We start from the raw sequence: 12,858 nt of genomic DNA on the forward strand, positions 1-12,858 counted from the left end.
AAAAGATTCCAATTGGAGTGTCAAAGTACTGGATGCTAGAGTGAAATCATTTCTCCCTGACCTTGTGACCAAGCCAGGTCCCATGTTGGTCCTCCACCGGCAAACGCTCAGAATCCCCTGACAAATCCGTCAAGGCATCCTGATGCCACACGGGAGAAAATAGGTCAGAATAAGCAGAGAAAAGGGTGGGTACAGCTAAAATGTAGAATAAGATAATGTGCTGAACTGATCGAGTTAGAGGTTTGTGAGATAAGTGATTTCCCATGTGTAATAACTGTGACTCATCTGTGTTTCAATGACAGCCTTAAATACGACAATCAGTTTCCCTTCAGTGTTGCGCAAACAATGGACAGGTCCTTTATATCTGATTGCTGCTTTGATGCAGTGAATGCCTCCACAGTGTTGGAGTTTGTGAACGCTGCCTTGAAATTCAGTTTAAATGAGGCGATGAGAGCTGGAGGCAATAGGTTTAGAGGTGGAAAAAGCTGAAATTCACCTTCAGGGATAATGTCCCTCTGATACTGATGACCACCTTCTTCTTGTCATGATCCACTGCCACAAAAAATGGAGTCTCATAAACCTGGATGGAACATAAGATACAAGACAGCAGATCACACAGCATGAATGAAGAGCATGACAGCAAGCAAAAACAGAGAGGTCACGTGCGAGATGTTTTGTTTCCTTGAAATTGATCATGCACAGCAGTGTCACTTAGCTGAAACAGAATCCATACACAATCCCTGACAAATACATCACATGATCATGATTTCAAACCTTTTAGCCAGACTGACCTTCAAGCTAAATTCTTCACCAGAAAATATTAGCAGTTACAGTCCCAAATGGTGCCCCCTCCAGTGTCTTGAGATTCAGTTCATAACAATTACTCAACGAAAAGTATGACAAAGCACAAAGCACAGTCTCAATAGAAGCAGTAGGCAATTGCTCCAAAAACTGTCCAAGAAGCTGCAAATGATGAGTCATTAGCGCAGGTAAAAAGGTGCAGAAAAACTGCATGAAGTCAAAAAGTTAGAATACGTGTTACTGATAAGAAGCTGTTTGTCAGGTCGGACAAAACAAAGCCTTCCGAAATGAAGGTGATCTGTGATGGCTAGAGTTCAGAAAAGGAAATGGAGAAGAAGCAAGGGCACTCAATTGAGTACTAGTATTAATAGTATTAGTATTAATGGTATGGTTATGCAAGGGCGCTCAATTGAGTACTAGTATTAATAGTATTAGTATTAATGGTATGGTTATGCAAGGGCACACTTTGTAATGCTGAAAAGTGAGATTTAAAAAAAAAAATAATTCTAAACTTTTGAAGTTTTCCCCAAAACACAGAGCCAACACTTTTGACAGGCAAAGGTTGGATAAGTTCACTTGGCTAAGACTTACCAAGGAAGGAAGTCTTTAAAAAGTCCAATTCTAATAGCCACTGCATAGCCAGCATTCTCACAAGGTTTGGAGCAAAGCAATAGCATGTACAAAGTCTTAAAGTAAAGGGCTCACTGAATTTTAGCATGTTAATGTAATGTTCTCCTCTAGCAGTTTCATCGCGGGGCCTGATTCGTCACAAGCAGAAACTGTTTCCACAGCAGCAGTGTCTAGTGATGGCATACTTGACATTATTCCATCCAATGCGCGACATAGTGTTTGGTGATGTAAGGCGTTTATGCAGCTGCTCGGCCATGGAAACTGCCATGAATCCCAATCCAAGCACACAGTTTTACTGCCGACGTTAATGCCAGATGAAGTTTGGAGCTCCACAGTAGGTGAGTCAGCAGAACAGTGGAAACTCTTCCACATTATTGCACCTCAGCCTTCAGTGACCCTGGTCTTTAACTTTACAGTATGTGCTATCTGCTTCCCATGCCTGAGGAGGTGAGGTTCTTAAACTTCACTTTATGATGAGGAATGTCCGGCAGATACCACACTCAAATCCAAAGAGAACTTTAGATGACTCATTAGTTCACTAATGTTTGCAAAGGCAGACTGCCTAGGTGGGTGTTTCCGTTCATAAGCCTGTTCATAAACTGCGCAGCAACAAGAGCACTTGGTATAATTGAGGAAGTACATTGTCCGACACCTGCAACTGTTTTGACTATAGAATACTTACGGCATCGTGGCAGGAAGTGTAGACTATGTGAACTTGCTTCAAGTCCCGGTCCAAGAATTGTCTGCGTATGGCCAAAACATTACAACCACAACAATTGTCCTCCTCTACTGTCACTGACTGGGACAAACGTGAGCCTGACACTGATGTGCAGCTGGGGGCAGAGGAAGGGAAAAACAGAAAACAGGACGTTAAGATTATATATTAGGTCAGCACAAAAGAGCTGTTGTTTAATGTATGTAAAAAAAAAAATAATAATAATCCCTGTGCACTCTGTGTAAGAGTATGTGATTAGTTAAACTTTGCTTTAATGAGGGGATCTTAGCCTGCTACAGTCTCAGTGGATTACCACTTAGCAAGTGTTGATGCATATGAAAATTATATTCTTTCTTATGTATCACAAAAGATGCATAAGCCAAATTGATCCAAACTGTGCAGGTGCATGTTTGAGTGCTTACGAGCAGGTGCTAACGAGGCGGCACAGTCCGCAGGCTGGCTTCCTCATTAGGTACATGGGCCAACCATATGCAGCGAGAGCAAAAAGCATGTAGTAGCATACATCCTTGTACATGCCCATCTCCGTCTGGAATAGAAGAATATAGACGTAAGCAAAACAAACAAACAAACAAAAGCAAAAGAAATATATCCCCGACAAGTTCTAGGTGAATACATTTGTGAAATTCAGTTCTCAGTATCTCGGGTTTATTAGTATAGGCTAATCCAGTACCTTTCATGATTACCTTACTGCATTGTATTACATGAAAACATTTTGTTTTGCAACCTTGTATGATACTGTATGTCAGTCCTATTATGGTTGTAATTATTGAAACAGAATTAATCCGGGGGGAAAAAAAAAACTTTTGAAAGAAGCTTAAACATTTTCTTGCATGGCAAGTAAATCCAAGAATAAGAGGCATTGCGGTAGGGTGGGTAGTAGTATAACATCCCTTTCAGACAAAACAGCACAAAAGGACATTGCAGTGTCGCAAGTGCACGTTCACACTTGCACCATGAAGATATTGTAACGGCATGACATCAGCGACACTGCACTTTCAACACAAAGTAGGGAGGGCAGTTATTTGCTTGCGGTTTGTGATGTTCTGTCTGTCTTGTGCTTTCAGTACTACACCAGAAGCCATCAAATTCCCGAGTTGACCGACAGCTCCTATTCTATAATGGTGTCTTACACCCAGGATAGAACAGGGTAAAAAAAAAAAAAAAAGTATAAAAGTTATTGCAGAGATGGATAGTGTGAATGGCTTCATTTGTTCATCATACACTGTACACTGCTAAGGACTCACTGAGTTCTTAAGGTCCAGATATCTAGTGTTCCGAGTGACAGGCATCCCAGAAAGGAAGGCTAAAATGTCGTTGTTTGCCTACGAAGAGATAAATAACAGAACAATGTTATTTCAAATGAAGTAGTAAAAGGGACGAGTAAAACTTTTATCTGATGGTGTTGCAATATGTTTGCTACATGCACCATATATTCAGGACAAGTAGACACAATATGGTGAGTGTAATTTGGTGGCTTGGTGGGGAGGAGCTAACTCCATGAGTGAAACTATATTTGATTTGTTTTTTTTTTAACTGCATTTACATGGTTGACAACCATCATAGGGCAAAAAGCACAATATATTTCCTTTAAGAAGGACAGGTAACACATAACTTAATACCTGGTCCAGGATAGATGATCTTTTAGACCTCTGTGTTTGACGCAGAAGTACCAAGCCAGCAATTATATCACTAGGTACAATGTCAAGGTCTCTGAAGAACTCTGCAAAAAGGCTTGCCACTTCTGAATATGCATCCTGTAGGGGAGAGCAGCAGATGTGTCTGTCAGTATCGCTGACGGACTTAAACGTGGTATAGGGCAACCACTGTGCCGCGGCACACTTGTCAGGTGTGCCGTGGGAAATTATCCAATCTGTGTGCTTGTGCGGTCTAGCGCCTGGCAGCGTACTCATGTAGTACTCTTCCATACCGTGGACAGCAAGCTCGCTGTACCCCCCTGCCCTCTCCTAGCGCAATTAAAAAAAAAGTAGACAAAAACGCTCCGCAGACTAAATTTAAGGCATTGACTGTCCCGCGGTGATCAAAAGGTTGGGAAACACCGGTATAGGGTGCCCTCGGTTTACAATAGAGTTCAGTTGCTATGACACGGTTCCTATGTGTCTTGCATTGTACATAAGTGGCTGTCTTTAAGACAACCCCTGCAGTCCAGATGGGATTGATTCAATGTCCTAAGAATGAAAAGGGGTTACTGTAAATGTTAATGATGGCCGAGTTGGGGTGTCTCTATATCTATACCCCATTCTATTGTGGTGTGTCGTAAAACATGATCGGGGTGACAGGAAATTATGCTATTTCGCTTTTTTCTAAAACATTTGTTATAACAATTTTTTTAGTTGCAGTAGTAAAAAAAAAAAAAAATCATCTTTTTATGCCAGTGAGTTATGATGGCAACTAAACACCCTTCCATTAGTTATGGCTATAGCTTAAAAAAACAACAACAACAAAATGGTATTCACCTGTTGATGTCGAGGCTGTGCAGATCAATCCAACTAGCGATAGAATCAATACTCGATAAGGGTATCATAACAATACTAAAGAGTTAATATCAATCCTTTACATTTATTTATTTTGGTTTATTGTGGTTCTCAGACGAAATTCTTTTCGGTACTTGCACATGGGACACATTTGTCGGCCTGCAATGCTATCTATAGCTACAATAGTTTGTCATTATCAGTCATTTTTTAGTATTATTTTGGAGCAAGGTTGATTCATTATTCACATATTTTAATTCCAGTTTCAGGTTTGCCTGAGTGCAATCTTACTTTGATTTCAGTCTCCATATTCCTTCATTTTATTCTGTTTTATTTTTATTCAAGCTAATTGTAGAACTTTAAAGAACAGAATTCTATAAAAGGTTTATCTTAAAAAGTTATTAATAGGACAACTGATGGAAAATACCATAATATTTTATGAACCTAAATGTAGTTGGTATTGTTATGGGTGATACTGACTCAACTATTTATTTGGTATGTCTGGTGGAGTGCAAGGAGTTTTTTTTGAAAATCGTTTTGAATTATTATTACTATTTTCTTTTTTTCAAAATATTACTCTTGTAAAAAAACAGTGTTGAATGAGATGTGGTCACATGTGAGCGCAGCACAGAGCAACCAGTAAAAGTTAGTCTATTGCGCTTAATCATAATTATTTCAGTGTCCTTATTTTGTGACATTGTTTTGTAAGCTTACTGTTTGTTATGGCACTGTGTTATTTTTGGCACTCGGGATCAGGTGAAATCTGTTGAGCCACGCAAGAGGCCCTTCTCACCTGTGGTCCATTTTTAAGGTTTCGTTTTTCCCCAAGATGGGGTTTTTGAGATGTTCCTTCCTTTTCTATGGGCTTTGTCGGAGAGATGCCGTTTTGTATTTGTAATTTTCTGTGTTATCCTATCTGTGATCTGTGACCCAGAATTTAAAGAATTAATTCAAAGCACCGTTGAAAAATTACTTGAAAAATTAATAAAGATTAAAAACCATTTTGGTGAATAAGAGAAACTAAACGAACTAATAGACGAAACCAGGATGCTCCAGGGAGGGGGATGCTCAGAGAATAAGCTTGATCTTTGTTTAATTGAGATGGGTTAAAGCTTACATTAAAAAAAATGGCTTATAAAGTGGCTTATAGCTTAGTTCATGCTTTAGTTGTGTGTTGCTTGTAACCTATACACAACAAATGTGGTAAACCTGTGACTTGCATAGCCAGAAAACAGTTTTATTTTAGTACAATGAATCAATGTATCTCACTGATTGTGTGTCCTGGGCTCTTGTGCAGCACATGAAGAATTTTAGCCTTCTGCTCCAGCTGCTTGCCTGGCCTTCCTCAAGTCTGTGCCTAAATTAGAAAATTTGTTAACCAAGAAGAAAATGACAATGGCTGTGGGGATGCCCCTCCCCCCCAAACAGTCATGTTCGTACCTTAGTGTGTATGTTGTGAGGTTTCGTTGACGGCGACGAGTTGCTTTCAGTTTGACAAATGTCCGACCAGTAGGATCAAAAGTGCACATAAGCGTGATGCAAACACTGAATATCACTAGCCAGTTGCATGCAACAATCCCTAAAACACAACATAATATTTATATATTTCAAACCAAATTAGAAAAGCACAATGGTGAATGAGGACACTGTATCCAACAAATCATTGTATAAGTTGTCATCCATTTAAATATAAGTGTGGCAAGAAACACAAATCAAAGTCAAGTTCAAAATCAACTTTCAAATTTTGCTTTTACAGCTCTTCAGAGCTCCAAAAATCATGATTTTTTTTTAAATTGAAAGGAATTATAAAATGTTTTCCCCAAATTGATGAATACATTAGGAAACCAAACTAACTATGAACTATGTTCTGCAAAAACAAATGCTTGGTGGTTGCAGCAGATTACTATAAATACAATTCATGTCAGTGGAGTATGATAATACCATTTTCAGATTCTCATAAGCAATCTACCTAAAGTCTATGTCTGACTCACCCAAAGCAAGGTTTTTGGCAGTGATATCAGAGCATGGCTGGTAATACTGAACTAGCCAGGCAATTCCTACTACTGCATACACAAGCTCTACCAGGAGAATGGCTAGAGAGAGAAAAAGAGAAAAAAAAAATAGGATGAATAACCAAAACAAGAAGAAATCATCCTACAGAACCACAAATTATAAACACATACGAACTTATATATATATATATATATATATATATATATATATATATATATATATATATATATATTATATATATATATTTATATATATATATATATATATATTTATATATATATTTATATATATATATATATATATATATATATTTATATATATACACACACGCACACGCACACACACACACACACGCACACACACACACACATACATACATGCATAAACATATACGTACACATGTATACATACTGATACATTGTGGCATCTTACCTAGTCGGATATAGATGACATATTGCACAGCTTCCCTGGGCTGTGTGTACAAGATGCTTCCTCTCATACTCAACCACATGATGGCACTCTCACAGATAAGGCAGCTGACCAAGATTCCCATGTAACCTCGGCCATGGTCCACCAGTGTTATAGAACAGGACTGGTCGGAACCATAGGGAAGGCCGAACAAAACCACGGACAGAACTATCAGCCTGAAAACAACACCACAAAAAAATCAGAGTAGAGTAGAGTATTTCAAAATATCCATCCATCCATGCAAACTCCAATCAGGAAGGCCAGCGGCGGAAACGAACTTGCGACATCTGCACTGTGAGGCGGGCGTGCTAGCCGGTCTTCTACCATGCAGCCCCAAAATGACTATGTATGTAGTTTAAAAACATAAAAAGAATAGTTCTGCGACCCAAACCGACTCACCAGATGCAGTGTAACAAAAACAGAAAGAGGGCAGGCAGCACCAGGTCATCACTGCCGACTGACCAGCGCCGCCGAAACATCACCATGCCAGGCATCACTGCCCTGTGGAGAAACAAAAGTAATATATGACACAATAACAATATATGACACAATAGTGAGTCTGGCATTTGGAACAACAGCTGGCTTGTTCACTGTGTTCGCGTTTGCAACACTGTTAATTGGGTTTATATAAAGTATGTCAATGTTATTGAAAAGAAACACATAAGTTAATTTCATTCAAGGATTCTTGTTAGGAAGAAAGAATAAAATCACTGGTGTTTGGGTACTTTTGTAGTTTTCAGTCACTCTCCCAGAATGCATTTCAATAACAATGAAGTAGTGATGAGCCAAATGAAGCAGGTCTTTGGAGTCTTGATCAAAAGCTGGTGTGAATTTGGCTTGACAAGAGTTTTATATACAATTCTTAGTGTGTCAAATGACCGATAGTGGACGAAGCCTAGGTGGTGCAAATGACATCACTGGTTCATTTGAACGCACTGTTACTTCATAGTAACACTTGAAACCACCATTATGCATGTATATTCGATTGACGCGGTTGATAGAGCATTGCTTTTCTAAACAATGAGTAATGGGTTTGGCCCATGCAAGAAAATTGATTAAAAATTATGTTTATTAAACTCATAAATATTGTACAATACTTTATTTTTTACTTATGCAGTATGTGTACTTGACATATATTGATATCGGTTTTTTGGTCATCTTGTTTTGGACTGAAGCTTTAAACTAGGGGTGCCCATTATGTCGATGGTGGTTGACCTGCGGCCTGCCTTGCCGTTGTTAGTTGCCATCATGGAGCCGCACTACACGTTAAAAAAAAAAATGCAGCAGAAAAAAAAAAAGAGCATCAATCGAGAAAAAAAAGAAGTCAGCTTTGTCTACACTGAATGCTGCTCATGCTGAAAGTTAAAGATGATCAAGTTGTAGACCGTTGTCACGACCTTGCTTCCGAGAAATAAAAACTTTCGCTTCATACAATATATATATATATATATATATATATATATATATATATATATATATATATATATATATATATATATATATATATATATATATATATATATATATATATATATATATATATATTTGCCATCACTATTGCAGCTGAACTTTTCCCATCATAAGGTCAGTAATCATTATCATTCAAGTTAGTTTTTGTTACTTGTAGTTTGAATATGTCTTGCATGGTTAAATGTATGTTGCATGTTTTGACTGTAAAACTGTCTATAACAACTCACAAATTATTAAAGTGGACCACTGCGTCTACACCAGGGGTCTCTAAATTCGGTCCTCTGGGCCGCTGCCCCGCATGTTTTCCAGGTTTCCAGGATTATCATCAGGCTTCTGCTGAGCTTGCTGATCATTTGAATCAGGTGTGTCAGGGAAAGAAACCTGGAAAACAGCAGCCCTCAACTACACCCCTGAACTACACTGTGTAATACATTAACATTGACGCAATGGTCTTCAATACCTGGTGTCTGATCAGTGCATAAGTGTGCTCTTTTCTGGAAATTACATGACAGAGCCTACTTTTTCTCTGTATTGAAAGAGTCTCCATTAACTACTTGAGTGACACTACAGTCAATGATCATTTCAGTCATGATTATCAGCATTTCTACATTCTACTTCTATAATGGAAATGAACAGGTGGGCACTATAAAGCGATGTCTGTCATCACATGATGAATAGTATTATTACAACTTAAAACTGATCAGATTTGATGTGATCACAACTGATCATTGACGAAGCGTTTTTAGAATCTTAAAAAAATAAAATAAATAAATCGATCCAGGGGCCATTTGGAGTGTTGGCGCCAATCTCATGCAGACCGTGGGCCACCAATTGTTTAGAGAAATTGATAAAGTTAAAGATTCAATCATCTCATAATGGAAAGAAAAGTGTGTTAGTGGGGGATAAAGAAACTAGGAAAAAAAATGCTGGACAAAAAATGTCAAAGGCCACAAGAAGCACATTATGGTGACCTCTAGCTGGGAAGAAATTTTCTTTATCGCTAGCTTAAGGTAATAGTAGCAAGCTCAAATTGAGCTTTTGACAAATATTCTAATTGGTCAACAAAAGAAGGTGAACCTATACGGCATTATACAGTACCATTTTAAAAGAGAAGATTTTTTAAAAAGATTTCTAATATCATAATGATTTTTCTCTTGTTGAAAAGCACAGCAAAGTTCTTTGTGGTTGCCTCTGGGCCTAAATGAACTGAAATCTGAAAGCCACAGGAGGACGGAAGGAAGAGGGGAGCCACAGAGAGCCTGGTGCAGGCCTTATGACGACAATAGAGGCTGATCTAGCCTTTATGTTGAGCTACTCCAGCATACATGAGCTGTTAAACATTTTTTTTTTAAATACAAACACCCCAAAAATCACACAAACCGCAAGCCAATTTATTTTACAATAGATGTCAGACAAATACAGAGAAATAGCAAACTGTTTTGCTCTGTCGCAGTGATTTTTTTCAGTCATTAAGTGAGTGCCAGTACCCGCCTCGTTCCAAGCTTAAATAGCCTAGTCATCAGTTACTAAAAGTCTTCCTTGGCAATGTATCAATAAAAAAATAGGAATACTAATTAAAATTGCAAGAGATAGCTGCATCATTGCCCATTTAAAGATGTTCATGTAAGAAGGCTGAGGTTGGTTTATAATGGTGCAAATATGCTGAATATGCATGATAAAATATGTAATAAACCATTCACACCAGGGGTGTCAAACTCGATTTACGAGTAGTTCAAGTGTGTTAAATCATGCTATACAATATCTCTTTAAAACAGTGTCAATTATATGTAGATTTTTGCCCTGCCCCAATTCCTCACGAATAGCGGGGACCAACTGTAAATACGATGTTAAAAAGTACAATAAAAATAAGGGTTGGATAAATAATAGTAAAAATAAAGAAATACAAATGAAGTAAAATAATCTTTTTGGTCCCATTTGTGTCACAATACAGCTTTTTTCCTTAAGTTGCATGGAAAGAATAGAAATTTTCTAAGATCTTTTTTTTTTCATTCGTTCATATAAAACATATTTTGTATAGATCACAAAATAAGATTGAACTAAAAATAGACTATCCAGAGGAAAGAAAATGCCCCAATCAGAATCTGCGGTTGTCCAATTTACTTGCAAGGAGTGCAAGAGTGATCTGCCCTTCTTAACCTTACTGCCTGAAAATATAAGAAATGCATAAAGCAGCAACTACTGTACTGGAAATAGACTTTGTAGATTGTCCTTTGTAGGAAAAGTGGGGCCTAAGTACTTAAATGGAAAAAAAAAAAAAAAAACATTGATTTGCAACACCACCTACTTAGCACTCAGCAGGGACGTGTAAAACAGAAAAATACCAGCATTTCCTCACAGCAGACCTGAAAGCATCTAAATGCACAGTCTTCCATTCACGCTATAATAGATGTAAAAGGCCTGGATGATAAGATTCAAGCAACTGAGTGCCTTTTAAGATGACTTTCCATGCTCTATCATAATGTCACAATATAAATTTCACATTTTTTTCAGTCACTTTATTTTATGATGACATTTCAAGATACTCAAATAGAAAGCAGATTTAAGCAACAGTTGGTGAAATCATATGCAAATGACATTAAAGATCTTCTTGACATTAAAGATCTCTAAAGAAGAACTAAATTTGGACTTTATAGGTGGGCCAACAAAGACACTAGTGCTTCCCACCAGGCCACAACTCTCAGAAATAAAAGATTTAAGTTTTAAATGTTATTGTATTTCTTCATTGTAGTAGCAGTAGTTTGAGAAATATTAGTGGAGGGATGCATGCTGATTAATAGTTGTTTTAATTCGTTTTTTGTATGAAATAAAGCTTGAGAGTGAGTCGAGTGATTAAATATGCAAAACAATAATAATAATAATAATAATAATAATAAATGAATCTACTTCAAGACTTACTTAATGGCAGCATAAATAATGATTTGATTGCCAAAAATTCATACAAAAGTACCGTATTTTACGCACTATAAGGCACACCTAAAAGCCTTAATTTTTTTTAAAAGCTGATGGTGCGCCTTATATGTGGATCAATATTGAGATTGGGATTCGTAGATGGGGAATCAACTGATAAAGTAAGCTTTACCTGTTTCTTTTGTGTGTTTACAGTTGGACAAGGTTGGTCATATTGACATTGAGTTATTGTGCTATTGAGAGTTTAGAGTTATTATTATTACTTTGAGAATTACTATATTGTGATTAAAACGTTTTAAAATATGTCATTAACTGAGGGTGCGCCTTATATATGGAATGAGTTTTAAATGTGTCGTGAATTGAGGGTGCGCCTTATAGTGCGGAAAATACGGTACATACAGCACTTCTATGATGATCCCTTTTAAGAGCATTTTTCATTACCATGTATAGAAAACACACATGACCTTCAGAATGGGCGTTTGACCTCAATGAGGCCAATCAGAATGGTGGACGCTCTTTCACTTACAACCAAGTGGCCGCAGACAGTCTCTCATATTGTTATGTGATGACGTCAATGTCTTCATTGATCGTAAAAGTATGATGAATGCGGATGTGATTTTATCACCGGTGCGCTTTTATGTCTATAAGCAAATCTAACAATATTCCCAGCCATTGTTACAAAATATGTTTGCGACCATTATGTTTGCACTCTCAAGCCCTGAAAACAGACAAGAAATGAACCCATGTCAAATTATTTCATTTAACAGGTCAGACAATTCATTAAGCTTGCACCTTGAGAGCATAATAAAGGTCATGTTTGCAAGACTACATTATTTTCTTCCATTACGTGACAATACCTGGCCGCGCTCATGCCACAGGACTAGAGAGACCTCGTTAATTAAAACATGTAAATTTGCCAATACCCAACAGAATAACATACTGAGACCCAGACATAATCCAATTATGAAGTGACAAGACAGTTCAATGATTAATGGTGCTTACAAAATCCAATAAAAGTGAATATAGTCAGACAATACCAGATATAAAATTCAAAGACAGTTAGAGGGCAATACACTTATGCCACCGCAGGAAAATTAAAGTTGAAGAGACACAAATGATATAAAATTGTTTGAGTAATTAAGTAACACATAAATTGCATCAACAGTGCGAGCAGCATTTATGTGTGGTTGTTGAACCATGGTCCAACACCAGAGACTGAATTAAAGGATATTTGCGATGGTGCAGCACACTCTTCTAACAATTTAAGGGCATAAAATGGAACAAGAAAAGACAACTTTGAAAGTGAAATACTCTGTAAAAAAA

At 37.5% G+C, this 12,858-nt stretch overlaps 1 protein-coding gene across 4 annotated transcripts in view; it reads right to left on the bottom strand.

Moving 5' to 3' along the window:
• Positions 1 to 12,858, bottom strand: part of dagla (diacylglycerol lipase, alpha) — a 32,633-nt gene that overhangs the window by 12,520 nt on the left and 7,255 nt on the right. For 3 of the 4 annotated variants that reach the window (XM_088413510.1, XM_088413509.1, XM_088413512.1), the window contains exons 3-13: positions 7,537 to 7,638; positions 7,102 to 7,313; positions 6,648 to 6,749; positions 6,097 to 6,235; positions 5,926 to 6,013; positions 3,787 to 3,921; positions 3,412 to 3,489; positions 2,569 to 2,693; positions 2,114 to 2,264; positions 497 to 580; positions 62 to 139 (exon numbers count right to left, since the gene is read on the bottom strand). In XM_088413510.1, the coding sequence (XP_088269636.1) occupies positions 62 to 139; positions 497 to 580; positions 2,114 to 2,264; positions 2,569 to 2,693; positions 3,412 to 3,489; positions 3,787 to 3,921; positions 5,926 to 6,013; positions 6,097 to 6,235; positions 6,648 to 6,749; positions 7,102 to 7,313; positions 7,537 to 7,631 (1,287 nt within the window). In that variant the 5' untranslated portion in view covers positions 7,632 to 7,638. The remainder of the gene's footprint in view (positions 1 to 61; positions 140 to 496; positions 581 to 2,113; positions 2,265 to 2,568; positions 2,694 to 3,411; positions 3,490 to 3,786; positions 3,922 to 5,925; positions 6,014 to 6,096; positions 6,236 to 6,647; positions 6,750 to 7,101; positions 7,314 to 7,536; positions 7,639 to 12,858) is intronic. The other variant, XM_088413511.1, reaches the window with a different exon arrangement.

The sequence above is a fragment of the Hippichthys cyanospilos genome, chromosome 4 (genome assembly GCF_059441005.1).
Source record: "Hippichthys cyanospilos isolate Australia breed blue-spotted pipefish chromosome 4, RoL_Hcya_1.0, whole genome shotgun sequence".
In the NCBI taxonomy this organism is placed as follows: domain Eukaryota; kingdom Metazoa; phylum Chordata; class Actinopteri; order Syngnathiformes; family Syngnathidae; genus Hippichthys; species Hippichthys cyanospilos.